The sequence below is a fragment of the Pteropus alecto genome, unplaced genomic scaffold (assembly GCF_000325575.1).
Source record: "Pteropus alecto unplaced genomic scaffold, ASM32557v1 scaffold25, whole genome shotgun sequence".
Taxonomy (NCBI): Eukaryota; Metazoa; Chordata; class Mammalia; order Chiroptera; family Pteropodidae; genus Pteropus; species Pteropus alecto.
In genome coordinates, this window is record NW_006441955.1 from 2303795 (window position 1) to 2323791 (window position 19997).

The window sequence follows — 19997 nt, forward strand, 5'->3', positions numbered from 1 at the left end:
TACCCAAAGTCAGAGTCAGTATAAACGGGACAAGCCAAGTTTCTCATTTATCAAAATACACTTAGGAATAGGAACAGTCATTATGTCACTTCCTTAGCATTTATTTTTTTTTTGCCAGAGACATTTTTAAGCTTTTTCACGTGTATTAATTCATTTAATGCTTTCAGTGACCCTATGAGGTCACTACAATTATAATTCTCACTTTACACAAGAAGAAACTGAGTCACAGAAAGGTTCGAAAATATTTCTCTGGAGCAGTCTCACTTGAGTGCCCATGCTCCGAGACCACAGATTCATGCACATCTCCTATACAGGGCCCTAGAAAGAAATGCTCAGGCAAAAACCACTGGTGTTTCTTTATTCCTCTTACACCCATAGGTAATCTATTGTCTTTACTTTCAAAATATATTCAGAACCCAACACCTTTGAATCACCTCCACTGATATCACCTTGAGCTTGGACCAAGGTTTGGAGCATTGTAATATAATCTCTTACCTTGTCTCCTTGTTCCCACTCTTGCACCCTCCCACTCCGCCTTTACCCTATTCCCCCACCCCCCACTTTCCACATAATAGCCAGTGTGATCCTCTTAACCCATAAGTCAGATGGTGTTGTTTTCTCTGTGCTCAAGTGGTTCCCTGTTAGATGCAGAGTAAAAGCTGAAGTCCTTACAACAAGCCACAAGCCCCCATGTGGTCCATCCTCACTGACCCCTCTCACATCAGTTCCTACCACCATCTCTCTTGCTTCTCTGTGCCAGACACGGGCCTCCTCTCTTTTCCTCCAACACGCCCGGTGCATCCTGCCTTCGGGCTTTTGTGCAGGCTCTCCTCCTGCCTGGAATTCTCTCCCTCCAGGTATCCGAATGACTCACTCTCACTTATTTCAAGTCATTGATTGAATGTCACCTGCTTGGTGAAAGCTATTCCGCCCACCTTCTCCATACTCTCTCTTGGGCACATTAAAGAATTTCACTAGGGCAAGTTCGACCATAACCTCTGATTCTCTTCCTCTCCCTCTTCCTCCTTTTCTTGCTCCAGATCTGCTCAAAGCCCTGCTTGTACTTCGAAGAGGTACCTCATCCAGGTCTCTGTCCCCATGTCTCCATCTGCTGGGCCTGCACATACTGTATGTAGGCACTCACCAGGGCAGCCCAGGCTGAAGTTAATGTCCAGAAACTCTGTACTCGCTCACAATTCAAATTACCTTCCTCGCCCTAATCCCAGAATGTCTCCCACACTGATCCATCTTGCCTTCCTGATCAAGATTCATCTATGGCTCTCCATCACCTATGCGGTTTTCACCAGATTCAAAACTCATAATGGCCATATTCCTCTCTCCTCTTTCTCAACCCAAGTTGTCCCCTTTTTTCTTCTCTATCCCTCTCTCTCACTATTTTACTTTCCTATCTTATCTTCCAAGCTCCTTTCTCTATTTCTTTAAGCAATACAACTTAACCACCTCTCAGCTTATGAAATTTGCATTCCCATCTATCACCCTACTCATAAAAATAAAGGACTCTATTGAGAATCCACCTCTCCTTTGAGATGGTTGGGGTAGGGATGGTGGGTAGATAATAATAATGTCCCCCTATTACTTAAAATAAGCATGACGGGAACCCTGTAGGAGAATAACTAATGTTTCGTGGGGACATATGCGGAAAGGCTTCATTGAGGACAAGTCATTCGAGTTGGGAGCAGAAAGAAAAGTGTAAGCAAAAAAAAGGGACTGTGAAACCACCTAGGATATTGGGAGAATGGTGGACAATTTGATTTGACTGAATCAGAGAGTATGTGGTGAGGAGGTGGTACTGGGGAAGCTGTAGAAGGAGATGAGCCTTGAATGCCTGGCAAGGAGTTTTGTTATTTTGTCTTCGATTTGCTGTATTTTAGACCAACCAAGTGCTGATGTTGGCTTCTCATTGATCGTAGTGAGAACAGAGATAGCTCTATATACGGGTTACAGCAGCATCACCATTACCATCAAGGGAACACAATCAAGCAGTTACTAACATTACTCTGCCTCAAGAATTAAGTACTTTACTGAGTCCAAAATACTTTATCTAGGTTAACCTTATGAGGGAGACTCTATTGTTATTCACATTTTACAGACGTGGAAGCTGAAGCACAAAGAGGTTATAAACAACTTGCTTGAAAAAGAGGTGACATCAGGATTGGTAGACAAGCCTTCTGACATCCCCTGCCCTCAAGAAACATAGTCCAGCAGGAGAAAGAAGATATGCTCACAAACTTATGTCCATTTATAATTCAGGACAATGTTGTGAGCATTAAATGACATAACACATGTAACTAACTTAACTTAGCACATGTTCTGGCACATAATAGCAGCTCAAAAATGTTTTATGATTGTTTTATGCGACAACCTACATGAGCGACATGGACTAAGTTTTCAGTCCACAGGTTGCTGGAGTGGACAGCAGACAGCACTGACTGGGGGTAACATCCTACCTTTTCCGCCAGTCTGGGTATCAGGCAGAGCTGAGTTTATATCCATGCTCTGCTTCTTCCTAATGTAATAGGCATCTCTCTGTTTGTGTGGAGGTGGGGGCAGGAGGAGAATGTCCAACATCTCTTTAATTAGATGGCGTGGAAGGGGATTTGCTCCTCCATCATTACAAGGTGATGAGACTGTGATTGTTCCTTTCCTCCCACTACAGAAAACAGAAGAGCCAGATGCTCCCTGTTTGTGTAGCATAAAATCTCTATCATCTTGGGAGAGTCACCTCGCTTCCCTAGACTTCATACTCTTTGTAAAACAAGGGAGTCATATTTCACTAACTGGTCTCTCTTCCAGCTCTCTCATAAGATTCTAAAACACCAATAGTGGCTTTACTCCCTAAGTTAGAGACTTGGAGGAAGCATACCTTTCTAATAAAGTTAAATACAAAGAAAACAAAATAGTCTTTAAAAAAAGGATCGATACAGTTTTTTAAAGAAATACTAAATTGTCAATCAGTATCTTAACATTAATTGCATGCATTTTTATTTGCCAAGAGCTTGGTTTATTGGTGTAGCCTGGGCATTCATCCTTCAACATTTGAGATTTACATGGGACCCAATCTTTGCCTCTAGCAGACTTCAAGTTGCTCTAGCTTTGAGGAGGGGATAACAGTGTGCCAAGAGTCAAGGCATGAGAGAGTATTCCAGGCAGAGGGTGTGACCATGTGCAAAGTCAGGGAAGCGAGAATGGTTGGAAATTATACCTATTTCAAACAGGCTACTCATGTGCTATGCTTGTTTCCCTAACTCGGCTGTAAGCACCAGAAGTGCAAGGCTGGTGCAGGCTCTTTCTCTTCAGTGGTTTCAGGACCCAAATAAGCTGTCTAAAGACAGGGGAATGGACAAGATGTCAGTCTCTCACTCCTGTGATTGCCAAGTTAGTCATCAAATGTGAACTCTTGGGTCTCCTTGGTGCTCTTCTATTTTGTTACTTATTTTTAAGATGAAATATCTGAATGAGCTCACCATCAGGACCCATGTTATGACATAGATGGAGCTGTTAATGGCACCAACGAGACAGAGTATTTGACATTAGGACCATTCAAGAAAATCCAAATGTATATATGACTGTATAACATATAATTTCTTTCTCTTGAAATGAACATACTCTTGAGTATCCTTTCTTCTTCCAGACTGTGAGCCCAGTGAAGACAGGGACTATGTCTAAGTCATCTTGTCTACCTCCACTCCAACTTATCTACTATGGACCGAAGTACAGAGAAGTTTCACTATATCTATTGAATGAGTGAATGAATAGTTGCATAAATGCATAAACAAATGTCCTAAAGGTTTGCAAACAAGGTTTAGATTATTACTCGAAGATATATTTTGAAAAATAGTTAAATACCTATTATATGCTGGACACAATAACCAAATGAGGTAGGAATTATTTATCCCCATTTTATAAAAGAGCAAATAAAATGCAAGAGAGATTTGACCTTGGGAAGGTCACTTAACAATTGCTAGGATATAGAGTTGGGATTTGAACCTAGGTTTTATTGATGCCAGGGTGTTCTACAGTGACTCTTTGAGGTCCCTCTAGCCATTAGCAAGATTGTGTGATCTACGAAAGAGATACTAAGCTACACTTTTGCTCTTTCCTGTACTGTACTGGTCTCTTCCTCCTCTGCCCAAAGGCAGAGATGCAGTGGTTCCAGAGAACATTATTCGAATGGCAAATAAATAGCTCTATCTCATGAAGGGCATCATGCCTCATCCCTGTTGCAATAATGGCAGCTAGAATGAGAGCAATGATTTTAATTCCCCTCTTATAATTTCCATTTCATCTCCTGTAAAGGATATAAAAAAAGGCAGCTTGGTGGCTCCAGATCAATCTTGTTCTGAGCACTGTGGGGCTGCATGCTCCTGGAAGGGTGGCATTGACAAGCGGAGATGTATGGGATTTGCATGCAATTGTCCCTCAAGTGCAGCAGTTTTTCAGCACGCCCAATGAGCTGGATTGGATTATGTATATTTGCACCAAAAGCAAAATAAATATCGCTTTATTTAATACCACTAAAAGGTTGGGATTCAATTGCCCTTGGCCTGAGGCACCTTCCAGCTTTATTGATTGGCCAGTGTCAGAATGCCAGACAATCTGTCATCCACAGCTTCTGCAAAATGCTTAGCAGGTGGGGTGGGCTGTGCTGTGGTGAAGATGGAGGACAGCAGGCAGTGTCCTTTGTCCTAAACACAAGGGATAATTATAATACGTCTACTCCTCATCACCACCACCAGGATATTTAAAGCATTTCCTTCACACCCCTTCTTAGATTATCACGACAAGGAGATATCTATGACTGGGGCTGTGGCGGCAGAGAGGAGGATGGATAAGAACACAGGTTTCAAGTCAGAAGGACTTCGGTTTGTGTCCCAGACCTACCACTGAGTAGTTCTGTGACCTTGGACAAATTCATCTGTTTTGCTTAAAGACCTGAAAGCCACGGGAGGCCAGAAACTGAATCTATCTCATTTGCCATTGAGTCTGCAGTGCTAGCACAGTGTCAAGTACACAGCTGACTCTCAGTTAAACTGTGTGAATAAAGGCTCAGAACGGTTAAATAATTTGCCTGTAGCCAGAAAGGACAAGCGACAGAGGCAGGACTTGAACCCAGTTTGCTGGCTCTAAAGCTTATACCTATGTTCTTAGCCATGACTATATTCTCTCTTTGCAGTCCTGGGAGTCAGGTCAGCACGTGATAGAGGGATTAATGTAAGGTAAGCGGTGGATGCAACACCCTTAATTTTTAAATGGGGAAACTCAGTCTCAAATGGGAGATTAGCATGAAGGGAACTTTTATAAAAATCAACAAAGACTCCCATGCCCCAACCTCCCCATCCAGGCTGACAACTTATAAATAGGTTCCCCTTCTGGGTAGGTTAAATACAAAATGATGCCCCTTGCTCTGGCCAGACTTGGGGGAGAAGCAGAGTTGCAGCCCCCATTGGCCCCCTCCTTCCAAGAGCCTCTGTGCACAAACTATATGACCATGTGGAGTGACCCTGGACCTGTCCAAGGTTCCTAGCAGAGCCAGGGGTAGTGCTCAGGTTTCTCACCTCCAAGGGTCAGCCAGGTCTCTACCATGTAATGGTGGCCTTTCTGGAGGGTGGCAGGATTGGGGGGAGGGGGTGCTCAGACCATGCCTGGAAAAGGATCATCTCCAGCCCTACACTCTCTGGGGCCTTTTCTCCCAGAACTTATTCCTAGTGGACAAAGAGCAGGTTTGTCGGAGTACCTCCTCCCTTCCCGTGGAAAGCATGTGCTCTGGGGATTCATCTCTTCCTTCCCGTCCTCTGCTTGATGACAAACACCGGGTTTGGTGGTGGTCAGGGTGTGTGTGAGATGGGAGGAGGGTAGGTGGGATTTCCACATTGCTTATAACAATTCTGTGAGCTAGTCACCAATTGGAAGGCACCCAAGACTTCATACAATCCTCAGATGGGGAACCTGAGGCTAAGGTCACGTTGCTATGTAACTGTAGAGTTGGAAGTCCATTTTAGAACTGATGGATTATGTTTCTCTTTATAAGAACATTAACCAGGAAAAAATTCCATTGTGACAGGCCTGGAGGAACATGTTTTCTAAAGGAGTGCACTGGCCCTTGGGGCTAGGAATTGGCTATTTCGTTTTCTTAAGTGAAAAAGGGCAGAGGAAACCCAAAGGGGAAGAGAAGTCCTTCAGGTCTTCAAAAGATCTGGGAGCTGGCAAGACCCCTGCCCACCTGGTCTGAGAAGCAGCTTAGACTGAGAGAGAGAGCCACGCCACCTGGATAAGACCCTGGTTTGGCTGTGCATTAGCTGTGTGGCTTAGCTTCTCTGTGCCTCGGCACCGATCTGCAAAATGTGGATTTTGCCTACCTCAGAGGATTAAATAAGATCAGCTGTGTGAAATGCTGGGGACACTGCCGAGTTTGAGATAAATGCTACATGTATGTTAGCTGGTCTTATGCTTTGATCTTGGTATGACCCTCAGTGTCTTCCACAATCTGGTCCCCACTTATTCCTCCAGCTTTTTGTACCATGGCCCCGATCTGTACACCATGCAAGGATCCTATAAGTCCTATGAGCTAATCTCAAAGAGGTGCCCCCTCCTATAGGATAATACAGTTCCTCCAAGTCTCAAGGCTTGTTAGGGCTGGGCTGAAGGTCAGCCTCTACCTGCCCTGTTACCTGGGACCTTTGTGCTGTGTGTGAACCTATTCTGTGGGCTGCAGCCCCAATCACATGTATCGGCCACGCCAGACCACCTGGCATTCTCCCAGGCTCCCTGCTCACTCAGGGCGCAGGCAGCAAGGCTCAGAGGCTAAGTGCTTGGGCACCGAGCTAGCTCTCTGGTTTTGATGCTTGGATCTCCTATGATCATGAGGACTTGGGCAAATGATTTAACCTCTCTTTGTGCTTCAGCTTCCTGGTCTGTAATATGAAGATAATACAAGAACCTACCTCATAGGTTCAGGGGGTTGTTGGGACAAACCCCCAACTGCTTTCAATCTGAGTGGAGACTTTTAGTCCCCAGGAGTAGAGAAAATAGTTCTTTGTCTACATCCCCTTTCTTCCTCTTCCTGAGGGAGGGGATGGAACTTATCTGATTGGTCAGCCTGAGAAAAGGTGCAGGGCTTGTTAGGCCTAGCCTCTCTTGGCACAGCTTGTTTCGTTCTGTAGGGAGGGTACATTCTGGCCTCCTTTCTGCCACATGGTGTGCTTTTGGGAGACAGCTCTCTTCCTGCTCTGCTTGTGGCTGGTGAGGAAGTTGAATTTGGCGGTGAGGTAAAAAGAGGCCGATTTTAGCCACAGATATAAGCCATGCCTTCCAAATCCCACTTTTATCAATAATAAAGCTAATACTTTGACCTCTATCTTTCTAATCCCTGTACCTCCTTTGAACTTGGCAGAAACAGGATGAGAGTAGGAGTGGGAATATGATGAATTATCACCCCTACATCTCCGGTGGAAATAATACGCATAAAACACTTAGAACAGAACCTGGCAGCTGGTATAAGTTCACTTTATGTTTGTGTTATTATCATCGCTGTTATCATTTAACATCACGATCCCTTTGGTTTAGAACGTGTTGCCATGCTCTTCCCCTGGCTAACCCTTACTCATCCCTCAAGACTCATCTTAAATGGCACCTCCTCCATGAGGGCAAAGTCCATCTCAGTTCTCCAATGCATGGCACAGAGTACGCTCTGGGTGAATGTGGGAGGGAAGGAATGGAGGGGGAGGGGAAGGAAGGGGAAAAAAAAGGAGAGGGGAAAGAAATAATTTGGTTGAAAGGTTTCTTAAGGAGGGGCAGAGTGCCAGCGAAGGCCAAGGTGTGAACTAGAGTAGGCCACTTCAGGGCACTGGAGAGGGCCCAGGAAGGCAAGGGGACTGATGGAGGGGGGAGGTACAGGGCGGGGGTGAGGTGAATTGTGAGAGATGAAGTCGAGAAGGAAGTTCTGGGACACTGCGTATGCCTTAAATACCAAGCTAAGGAGTTCCGTTTCCTTCTGATGGTCAATGGGAGCCATGGAAGGACTTTACATAGAAAACTGACACTGTTCAAGCAGTGGTTGAGGAACTAAGACCAGAAATGATGAAGTTCTTGATTCTATCATGGTGTTTAGCTCCTCTAGACTCCCCAGCCGCCAATTCTGGGTTACGGTCTCCTCAGAGGTCTGTCTTCACTGTAGAGTCAATTATTAAAATCAACTTGCTATCTACTCTTAACTTTGAAATGCTATTCAGTTGCTTTCAGGGACAGAGATGGGGAGCTGCCTCCACAGACATCTAGCCATCTGGCCTTTTCTGTGGAACCTGGCTGGGAAGCTCATTTGAATAATTGGTTTTGGCGGTGTGCACTTGTGGGTTAGACACCTGATTACACTGCCAGCCCCGATGTCCTTTCAGCCTCCACAGAAACATCACTCAGGTTACATAAAGCAGGAGCTAAAGTTCTGTCTGGCCCCTGCTGTCATTCATGCTTCATCTGGACTATGCGGCTCACTCGCTGTGTGACCTTGAATGAGTTACTTCGTCTCTCTGTGGCTCGGTTTCTTCTTTGCTCGAAGTGGGAAAGTGAGTCCTGCCCTGCCTATGCCACAGACTTCTTGTAAGGCTCTAATAGAAGATGGGAAATTGTGACTTAGTAGAAATGCAAGTGGAAAGATTTAAGTTGAGAAGAGCTCAGTGTCAGATAGCAATGTACATATGGCCTGTTTCAGAAGTATGGTCCTCACAATTGGGCCTGTGATAGTCTCTCCCTGCTCCTATTCCACTAGCTAGTTCTATAACTTGAGGGTGTTACCTGACATACATATGCCTTAGTTTCCTCATCTGCAAAATAAGAATAATGATGGAGTTGTTCTAAGAATTAAGTAAAACAATACACCACTGGATGTTAACTATTCCTCATCACCATCAACATTGCCACCACCATCGTCATCATCATCATTGTGATCATCATAGCTGTTCAGTGGTGGACACCACGCCTCAAAGACAGACAACGACGAACATCTGGAGTATGTTCAGAGGACGGCAGGAAGGACTGGGAGAGGAATGGATTTCAGATTCCACGTGGGCAGTTGGAAGGTTTTGGGGATCTTCAGCCTGGAGAGCAGGAGTGGTTGGAGTGAGTAGGGAGGAGTGGGAACACAGTCTTGAAAGAGCTAAAGGGGCGCTGTGTGAACAGCGGACTGAATCTGAGTAATCCTTCGTGGAGGGGAAGAAGCAGATGATCAGAACTGGCGTCAGTGCAATATGACGCTTTGGAAGGGAGAGAGAACCACCCAGACCTGCCTGGAGGTGAACAACAGAGGGGCACGGCTGTCACTTGGGGATACTTCTGAGGGTGACCCTGCTCTGGGTGGGCACTGGATTAGATGTCTCTGAGCACCCTTTCTACTCCAAGGCTGATAACACTACGACAGAGGCGCCAAGCAGGCGAGAGAAACGTGGCTGCGGTGGAGAAGGAGGCACAGCAAGATGGCGCTGGCAGATCTTTCTGGAAGACAATAGTTGCAGTGAATCTTTGTTTTTCATTTCAAGCTTGATGAAAAATGCAGTTTTTATGCTGTTAAAGAACAAAAGATATTGACATCAATTCTATAGACCTAATTTTTTGTTCTGTTTTGGACAGTTTAAAATGTTTCCTCCTTTGGATGTTGAGGAGGACAAGGTCAGTCTGTGTGTGTGTGTGTGTGTGTGTGTGTGTGTGTGTGTGTTGGAAATACCTCCCGTAGTGTTTCACCCTCTGCCATCTTTAATGATATTTTGCTATGCAAATCTATCTTTATCTCCTTTTTATGTCTGGTGAACTCCTATATATCTTCCATCTCTCAAAAACCTCCCCTCATCACTCGCTCAGAAGGAAACACTCACTGTTTTCAGTAGTGTAGCAGGGGGTTAAATCTGTAGCAGGCTATGACTGGCCTGCCTAGGGTCAAAAACCTAATCTGACTCTTCCTACTGAGGGACCTGGAGCAAGCTCCTTGGTACCTCTGTATCTCAATTTCCTCTATTTAAAATAGGGCCACAATACGGCGTTCATCATAGGGCTACTGTGAGAGTTAAATGCAATGATATATATAATGTATAGTTTGTAAGCACTTAGACATTAGCTCGAATTCTATCTAGGCCTCTATAGCATTACACGCACGCACGCGCACACATGCACGCACACACCCAGGACAACCACAGGGATTCTTATTGAGAAGGGCTGCCTCTGATTTCCATCTGCTTCCCTAAGGCCCGACACAGGGCCTGACACTCAGCAGGCCCTCTACAAACCTTAGTTAAATTGGATTGACTACACTCGAGCGTTCGCTGCTACGTGAGGAGCACCAGGGCCAAGAGACATGAGGCGCGGGTCTGCAGATTGCAGCAGCATCCGTTTCCACCGCGGTATCTGCAGTGCCCTGCTACAAAGCTGAATCATTTCTGCACCACCCATGGAGGCCTGCTCCTCTCCCCCGCCTCCACATTCCCAAGAAACACTGAGGCTTTCTGAAGATGAGAAATTTCACAGCATCTTGCTATCTTTTGGGTAACTGCGTATTTTATGATGACTAATAGGCAATTACTATGGTAATATTGCAATTCAGCATGTGTGAGGTTTGGGAAATGAGAAATTATGGGTAACTACTTTGGACTCATTTCTATGGTAACAAAAAGTAATTGTCATTAAATACCAGTTATACTGAGGCTGTACCTGGTAATTATAGATTTTTATGCCCAGAAACATAAATAAAACCAATAAATTTATTCAAAGGTCTATGACTGTTTACTTATACGTGGCTCTATGGAATACACAATGACAAGCACCTAATTAAGAAATGCAAACCCAACACAGAGTTTCATATTGTCATATGGAGATGGAGAGTCTGTTTTTCAAATGCAAGGCAACTCGTGCATTACACATGCTCAGAAGAAAACACGGTGGGGTACACAGGTGGGGGTGGGGGCTGTATTCTCTGCAAAGAAGGTGATGGGGGAGGAGGAGGTGGCAGAGCAAGCAAATGCTGCAGTGCATATGGGTGGCCGCACCTACTGCCGGACATTGAGGATTGCCAACTGATGACAATCACCCCCCAACCCAGTGGCCTCCCATCTAGGAGTCTCCTGCAGCTTCTTGGGTCTGCGATACCTGAAGTGACAGTATTCATCCCTCAAGACCTCTAGGCCCCAGATCCACCTCTGAGACTCTACGAAGATGCTCACATTGCCTCAGTAGTCACGCCATTCTTATTTATTTTATTGTGGTAAAATACACATAACATAAAATTTACCATCTGAATCATTTTTAAGTGTGCAGTTCAGTGGTATTAAGGACATTCTTAATGTCACGCTACCATCACCACCACCCGAATTCAAAATGCTTTTCATCTTATAAAACCGAAACTCTATACCCACTGAACAATTAATTCTTCGTTCCTTCTCCCTCCAGCCTGTGGCAGCCAGGATTCTACTTTCTGTCTCTGTGATTTTGACGACCCTAAATGATAGCTGCTCTACACTGGGAGTTGTAGCTTGTGCCAGGGCACAATTACTAAACACGGCTGTTAAAGTTTATTTATTCAGTCAGATACTATACATCGAAGGCCCAGTCCGTGCCAGGCATCACACTTGGCTTTGGGGATGCAGGTAGACGAAGTCCTGACTTTATGGGGTTTACCATCTACAGAAGGAGACGGCCATTAAATAAATAGTCACAAACACAGGATTGGGGGCTGGCATGAAAGGACAAAACAGAATACAGCATAATGGGAGACCTACTTCATATCAGAGGCTCTGAAAAAGAAAAAAGCCAGTGTAATTGAAGTGTAGTAAGGGACACAGAGTGTACAGTTGCCCTGCGTCTTTATTGTATGCCATAATATCATTGTTATATACTGTTATATCTTCTAACTATTACAGGTGGCTACTGTAGAGTGTAATTTGGTTGTTATAAACTTCAGTATGGGCCCTCCATACCCTTCCCGTAAGCCACGGTCTAGTAGAATACACAACAGCCTAGTTAGTAAATGCTGCTGCCCCTTAACATAAAGAGTGTCATCTATCATGGTATAGCTGCCACCCTTTGCAGTTAAATGCTAGAGTGTACCTTGTCTAGTTTTCTATAAATACCATAAAATGCTAGAGCATAGATACGTGTGTTATTAAATATAAGCTTTGAGTGATCAGTTCTCCTGATTGTCCTTCCCAGGAGACAATTCCATGTTTCTTCAATGTAGAAGACAGAGAAGTAGGTGAAGGAAGATGGGGAGGGGGAGGGGGAGGACAAGGGAAGTGCTTTGAGAGCAGGCCTGACTCGCTTTCCACACAGGGTCTGGCATGTCTGCTGCGGGCTACAGTGGGAGTGTGAGGCAGCAGGGAGGTTCACCAGCTCTGGCTCAGACAGACCTGCACCCTTGCCTGTTCCTCACAGGCCACAGGACCTAAGGCAGATTACTTCACTTCACTGAGGGTTACGAGACTGCACATCCTAAGGGGATATTGAGAGAGTGAAAGTCGGAGAGCATGAGAGAGAGGCAGCCAGGGCACCGTGTCTGGTGTCTGTGTTCAAACCTGTCTCCCACGATGTGACCAGTTCCTGTGAGGTCTGGCTCTGTTTATAAGTCTGCCCCTCCCTTCCTCCCTCCCTCCCTCCTCCTTCTTTCGTCCCTTCCTTCCTTGCTTCCTTCTTCCTTCTCTCTCACCCTCCCTTTCTCCCTCCCACCTTTCCTCCTGTACTTAAGCTAATTTGAGATTTTTATTATTTGCAAGCAGAGGAACCTTAACAAAGACGGTCCTTCTCAGAGTGGATATGAAGATTAAATGAGATAAATGTGTGAGTTCTTGATGCAGAATTCTCGGTGGCATTTTCCACAATGTTTTATAACCCTAACACCACTGGGGGCGGGGCGGGGAGGGGTACGGAGGAGAAAGACAAGCTCTATAGGAAAAGTGTTCCTTGACACTTAACTTTGGGAAACACAGAATGCTATCTTCCCCTCTTGAGATCCTTGCTTATTAGCATAACGAAAACTAAAAAACCTTATTGTAAAAGAACATGTTTAACTCTGCTTAGCTCTGTGTTTCCCAAATCCGTTCAAACTCCAAATTCTTCCCCCCACCTCCCTGCTGTTAAGACTTAGCAAGTCCCATCAAGCCATGGGAAATAACTGCTGTAGGCAGTAGGGTGGCTCAGGGAGGGGCTGGCATAGAGGACCTCTAAGGCACCTTGAAGCTCTCAATTCTGAGTCTTTATTATTATTTTCCACATTCTCCAAATCTTTAGTAGTGAGTTCTCATGATTGATAGGCTCTTTGTAGCTACCTAGAGCTGTTTTAGCAACAGGATTAATGCCTGTGGTTAGAGGTTTTCTCCCACTCTCATAATGAGAATCACATTCTTGCTAGGAGAACGTTGGGGGCTTAAACTTCAGTACAGAACTGTTTCTGAGGGTTAGAGCTCTTTTATCCTGAAATCCCAAATCACAAAATCTGGAGCTTAAAGAGATAAAAAAAAAAAAAAAAAAAAAGCATCTACTTCCCCATGACTACCCAACTGACCATCTGAAACCCAGAGAGAGGGGAGAGATTTTGGCCAAGGTCACAGACTTCTTCCCAACTCATCATCCCTGGACAGTGGATGATGACATAAATGTGTGTGTGAAGTGGACGGTATTGACCTGTCTCTGGCCACTGCTGCTCTTGTAATTAAACAGAAATGTTAACATAAATCAAATGGCTTTTCTACCACCATTATCACTAACAGTGCATCTGTCTGGGGAAGGTGAGAAGGCATTACTCTCAGGCCTGCAGCAAGCCGTAAAGCCTGCCAGCACTAATGAACCATCACTTGTGCCAATTAAGAGAGGAAGCAAAACTGTCTTTAATTAAGGCATCATGCATCCCAGGGGCTCTCTCTAACTCATACCCAGGGGGACTAGGAAGCCCCTCTGGACCCAGTTGCCATGCTCTTGGAAAACAGTAAACCAAGCCTGTTTAAAATGAACCTGGCTGGGTATAAGACAGTCTGGGTTCTGGACTGATCTCTGCCACTGATCTTGGGCAAGTCCCATCTCATCTCTGGGCCTCAGTTTCCTCATCAGTAAAGTCATAGCTTTTCTTCACTAGTATTCATCAAATACTTTTTGAGCACCTACTGTGTGCTGATCCCTGCTGCTAGGCACTGGGGCATATACTAAGATTGTCAAGGCTCAGTCCCAGCCCTGTGGTGGCCTGAGTGAGGGCCAGTGGGGTCTGTGTAATGGATAAAACTTGTTTGATAACCAGGCTGGTGTGAGCTCAGGGAAGGCAGCGACCAATTCTGTTTGGATGTTTGGGGGATGTTTTTCAGAAGGAGGAGCGCGAGCTGAGTTGTGAAGAGGGGTGAGTGAGATGAAGAAGGGATGAGGAGAGTCTGGGCAGAGGGCAGCCTTTCTAAAGGTAAGGGATCAGAGACGAACAGGACATGTCTTGGGAACTAGGCTTTGCTTAGTGTGGCTAGAGCCACTAAGAATGGAAGGTGGGAGGTGAAACAGGAGGGTGGGAGGCGAGGCGGCATGGTGGACAGACAGGCACCGGGTCATACAGAGCCTTGCATGCAAAGCTGAGGAGTTCGAATGCTTTCTCGGGAGCTGTGGGACTAATCAGTAATAAATCTGTATAATTTGGGCAGTAAAGTTAGACGGTAAATCACCGGCTGTATGACTTTGGGCAAGTCGGTTGCCTTGAGTGTTTAATACGAGTAATAATGCCATCTGAGAGGATTCAATGTTCTTTCGGCTGATGATCCCCTGAGCAGTGGGACTTTAGGTTGTACATAATAGTGCAGCTAGGAGAAACAGAATTCAAGACATGAGTGCAGGAATGAGTATGGGGCTATCTGGCATGCCCAAACCAAAAAGAAATGCCATTCAGATGATCTGGGATGATACTCTCCATCATTAACGATCTCCAAGAAGAAACACAGGGATGAAACAGTAATCATTATAACAGCCATGGGATATTCTGCAAAGCATATTCATCCCACCATCTCTTTTGATGCTTACAAGTGCCCTGTCAGGTAAGTAATTACTGTCTCCACTATGCAAGAGAAACTGAGCATCAGAGGGAAAGTGAATTCCCCAAGGTTACACAGGAAACAGGTGCCTAAACTGATATTAGGCCTCCTGATTCCTGGTCCAGCAAGCTGCCCAGAAAACCTCAGCAAGTGATCTCAGATGGCTGCGCATGACACAGCCAAGGCTCATTAGCCAGTCTTAACAGTCAGGGTGAAACTTCCTATAATGAACTCATGGGTAGTCTGAATGTTTTTCCTCAAAAATATATCCCTTTTTTCTTCTTGTTTCTATCCACCATCTTATGACTACCAGCTTTCAAGCATCCTCACTCATCTCTCACCTGTAATTGCCCAGGTAGACTCCATCAGGGTTGAGCATTGGAGCGATCTTGAAGACCAGGTGTTCCCGTAGGGCACGGGCAATCGGGTGCTGGCTTATGAGGAAGTCAATGATCCCTAGATCTGGGTTAAAGTGTGTCAAGAGGGAAGGGGCCCATCTTCCTCAGCTTGGAAAATGATGAGAGCTCAACAAGTGATTTGGGGTGTATGTTGTTAGTCACTGTGGATATGTGGCTATAGAGTACGTGCTACCCAGTGAGTTTTATAAATATGCTTCTGTTTCCAAAAAATAGTTCAAGACATAATATTGAAGCCCATGGGCAGGAGGGAGAGAGCATTTCCCGTGGAGAGCACAGTCAGCTTCCGAGAGAAGATAACGTTTGACCTGCGCCTTTGAGGGCCCACGATGTTTTGACAGACAGATGGGGGAGAGGCAGAACAAGCCGAACAATAAATTAAGAGCTGCTCTCTAATGGACACAGTTAGCTAAATCTTGACATTGGACTGATGGCTGTGGAGTCAGAGACCTTCGGGATCTAAACTCTCATGTTGCTGATGGCCACATCAGGAAGCAGAGAGGAGAAGGAACTTGGATAAAGTCACATGAGAGGAGAGAAGTTTCTTCAGTGTTCCCCAGCTCTGCTCTTGTCCCCACGTTGACAGTTCTCTGCTCAACAGTCCCAGACTCCTTCTGCTTTCCACTGGCACCAACACCTCCTTGCGTCCAAGTCGCCAGGTTTAGGAAAGTTGAATTCCTCATGACTCTCCTCCCACAGTCCGGCAGTGCCCAAGTCTCTTCTTTGAATCTAGCAAATCTGTCCCTCATCTCCATCCCTCTGCCTTTTTTCTACTCTAGGCCACCATCGCATCTAGTCTGGGTGACAGCAAACACCTTTGGAACGTGCCTTCATCACCACGGTCAGAGGAATCTTCCAAAAGTGCAAATCTGACCCTGACACCCACCTCCATAGTATCTTTCTGGTGACGGCCTGCACATATCTACAGCAGAGTAGGAGGAAACAAACAGCTAGGAGCCCTGCCCTTTCCCCCCCGCTCTTCTCCACATTTCTACTTCTTCGTTGGGAACCTTCATGGGCAAAATGGAGCTCTGGGGTTCTACCAAATGACTGTAATGCTAGGAAGTAATAGGAGAGTACAAAACCCTCCCAAAATGCAGACGGGGGAATGCCTTTCCTGCTGGAGAGAGCAGGAAAGGCCTCAAGGAGAAAGAAGCTTTGAGCTGGCCCTGAAAGATAAGTAGGTTTTGACAGACAGACACTTTCCTGAGAGCAGGAAAGGCCTCAAGGAAAAAGAAGCTTTGAGCTGGGCCCTGAAAGATAAGTAGGTTTTGACAGACAGACAGGAGGAAGGCAGTAGGGTAACTAACAACAACCCACATGCCCAGCAGCAGGCACTTAGCTCTTGGAATCATAAACTGCTCCAGAGCACATTCCAGAGCATCCGTGACCAGTGAAGGATATCTCAGGCTTTTCATTAGGCCAAGGCTGAGCATTCATGGGCAGCTGAATGCCAGTTGGACATCATTTACTTCTCGGCCGATGCGGCAGTAGACCAGATGCCCTAATTTATTTGTTGGTCTTCATATTAAAGCTGCAGTTTGCCAGTAAACAGGCAGGGTAATGATGCCAGGCGCCCTTGTTAGGGGGTAATAATTGCTTAATCTGTCCACTAATTGACCCCGGCTCCCCGGCGGCCCTTCATCAAGGAGCCAGCCTGCGCCCAGGGCCTGGCCACGCTGCCTCAGAGAGTGGCTTCTAGAAATGGAGTAGCTCATTGTGATCCATCCTCCTTCACAGATGAACAGATTAATTGGGCTGCCAATTAGGCAGCTAATAAAAGGATGAGAGAAAACAAAGCCAGACTGGAGGCTGCAGCCACCCAGAGCTCCAGCTCTCAGACTGAGGGTGGGGCAAGGACGGGAGAGGTTTTAGACTCAGCTCTTGGCTTGAGGTCAGATGCAGTTCAACAGGAATCATTCCCATTGATCAGAACATTGGGAGCAGATCTTTCGCTTTGTTTTTGGTGTGGAGGATGGAAGTAGAGAGGAGTCTGAGGAGAAAGCTGGAGGAAGTAAGAGTGGAGAGGAAATGCCATCCCTGGCCACGGGCCGAAAGCCTTGCAAGGACCGAGGCAGCAGAAAGAACGTGGCCTTAGGGACCTGTATTTGAATCGGAACTGGTTATTAGCTACAGAGGTTACCAGCTTTCTCTGACTGGTTTTCTCATCTTGATGTAGGGATAATAGTACCTAATCTAGAAGATTGCTGTGTGACTAGGTTAGAACTCCTGTATTTTAACTGCCTAGCACAGCACCCGAAAATTGTAATGTGCTTTCATTAACTCGCTTAGATCGAAGATTGAAAGACAATGCAGGTAGTGGAAAACAGAATGGCTTTTGGAAGTAAGTGTCCTGGTCTGCGAAGTTTACTAACTATGGAATTTGCGAATGAGGATACTGAACTGGAGAAGCCAACGAGCCAGCAGTCAGAGAACCTCGCTTCCAGTTTTGGCTCAGTTACTGGATGACCTTTAGAAAGCCTGTGGGCCTACTCTCATCTTTAAAATTAAGAGAAAGAACTCAATCGTTCTCCAGGATGCACCCCATACTGACAGTCTCTGGTTTCATCTATTTTATTTCTCTCTCCCAAAGTAGAAGAATACCCCCTGACAGTGAGGAGAATAATCTCCCTCCTGCAGGGAGGCACAATCCACCCTTTAAGATCGGTCTCTGCCCCTTCTTAAACAAGTGTGCAGGGTCCGGTCCTTCCAGCTAATTTAATCAGGAAGGTGGGAGGAAGCAGGATGACGGAAGACTGGAGGCTGGAGTCTGGAGGACGAGGATGAACAGGGAAGCTGGGCAGCAGAGGTCACTGCCCTGGGCCAGCTTTGGCCTGGCCCCGCCAGATGTCGCCTGGCCAACCACAGCTGAATATTGTTGTTATTTCTCCCAGTGTACTTGGTTCAGGGAGGCGCACACCGCGGGTGCCTAATAAATGCCCACTGGTAGATTGGCCCCAGGAATTCATCTGACTTTGGCAAAGTATAGGGTTAGCTGAACTGATTATCGCTCATTCCACAAACATTCACAGCGAGGTCCACATCGTAAGCTTGGCATTCCACGACGAAGGGGCGGTCCTGCCTTAGAGGGGTGCGGGTAGGGAAGCCAATCCCACTGTACAGACTAGCGAAGGCTGTGGTGAAAATTGCAAGTGAGAGGTCAGCGGGAGCTCGGGAATTCCCGCACAGAGGCTGGGAGGGGAGGAAGAAGATGGCTTGCTCGCTAACAGAGGGCTCTTCAGTTCCACGGGGAGAGCTTCGTGTCTCAAGGCAAAGATGCTGAAACTGGACTATCTGGATTCGACTACCTGTGTGGCCTCACCCGCTCAGTTCCAGTTTCCTCCTCGGTTCAGGAGGAAAGAAGAAGAATTACCTGTGGCTTACTGTGAGGATCTCTGTGAGTCAATATAGGCAAAGTGTCTGGCACACAGGAAGTGCATACGTGTGTGGTTTTAATCATTGCTGTTACTTGGTTTGGCTGAAAGTGTGGTGTTGGGAGGACGCTGAGAGAGAAGCGGGAGAGGGAAACACGGACTTGCTGGTCCAGCTGAAGAATACGAAGGGCACACACAGGAGCCATTGCAAAGCACAGGGCCAGAGCTGCATTCTGGAGCGCCCCCTGGCTGCAGCATGGAATGCAGGCTGCAGTAAGTAGTAATGGAGGGTGAGATGTTCTGGAGGCAAAGGGGTGAAGGTAGCGGGGCAGACAGGGCAGAGAGCCAGCAAACAGAAAGAGGCTGCAGTCAGGAACCAGGGTACAACGTGGTGGTGACCTGCAGGGGCTCTCTGGTGACCGGGGCCCAGAGAGTCACGAAGATGCAGCTGGTGGAAGGGAAGCAGCAACTCCTGGCTCTTCCCTTCTTGCCTTACTGGAAAGAGCAACACTTGAAGCCAGTAGAACGGGTATGAATCCTGTCCAGGTCCCTGAGAGACACTCAGCAAGTGATGTCAGCACACTGACCTAGCTTCCCTATCTGTAAAATGGAGCCAATGGAACTACAGGTCAATCCAGCTAATGAACATGCAGTGCCCATCACTGGTCCATCTTTCGTCATTCGTGTCACTCATATCTATTGCGGACTTTTCTTGTTCTGGCACTGAGCCAGGCACTGAAAAAATAGTGGCAAAGAGGTAAACCTGTCCCTGCCCCCTGGGGCTCACAGCCTAGAGGCAAGACAGACCTGAACAGCAGATCCGAGCCTCGATCTCCCAAACTCTAGGAAAGGTAATTTTCCTTATTTTCCTATAACTGAACTCAGTTTCCTCCATTAGGCCCCAATCTGCCAGGGGCTGGAAACTTAATCTGTCTTTTTGGGGTCCCCTTTCCCCCAAACCGCATAATTTCAGTGAAGAGTTCTGATGCTCTTGGGGGTAGTGGACAAAAACTCTTGTCACGTGTGTCACCATCTATCCGTGATTTGCAGAGTGATCTGCATGTATGTCTGCATGATGTTCTCTCTAGAGTGTTCTGTGTAGGGTTTATTGTTGCTCGTCTCTGCTAAGTGGCAGGGTACTGCCATGGGAAGAGCCCAGG

At 46.3% G+C, this 19997-nt stretch overlaps 1 protein-coding gene across 1 annotated transcript in view; it reads right to left on the reverse strand.

The window, feature by feature from the left end:
• AGBL4 (ATP/GTP binding protein like 4) overlaps positions 1–19997 on the reverse strand; it is a 956697-nt gene that overhangs the window by 84967 nt on the left and 851733 nt on the right. Inside the window, 1 exon segment of the mRNA XM_025051987.1 lies at positions 15389–15503. Within this exon segment, the coding sequence (XP_024907755.1) occupies positions 15389–15503 (115 nt within the window).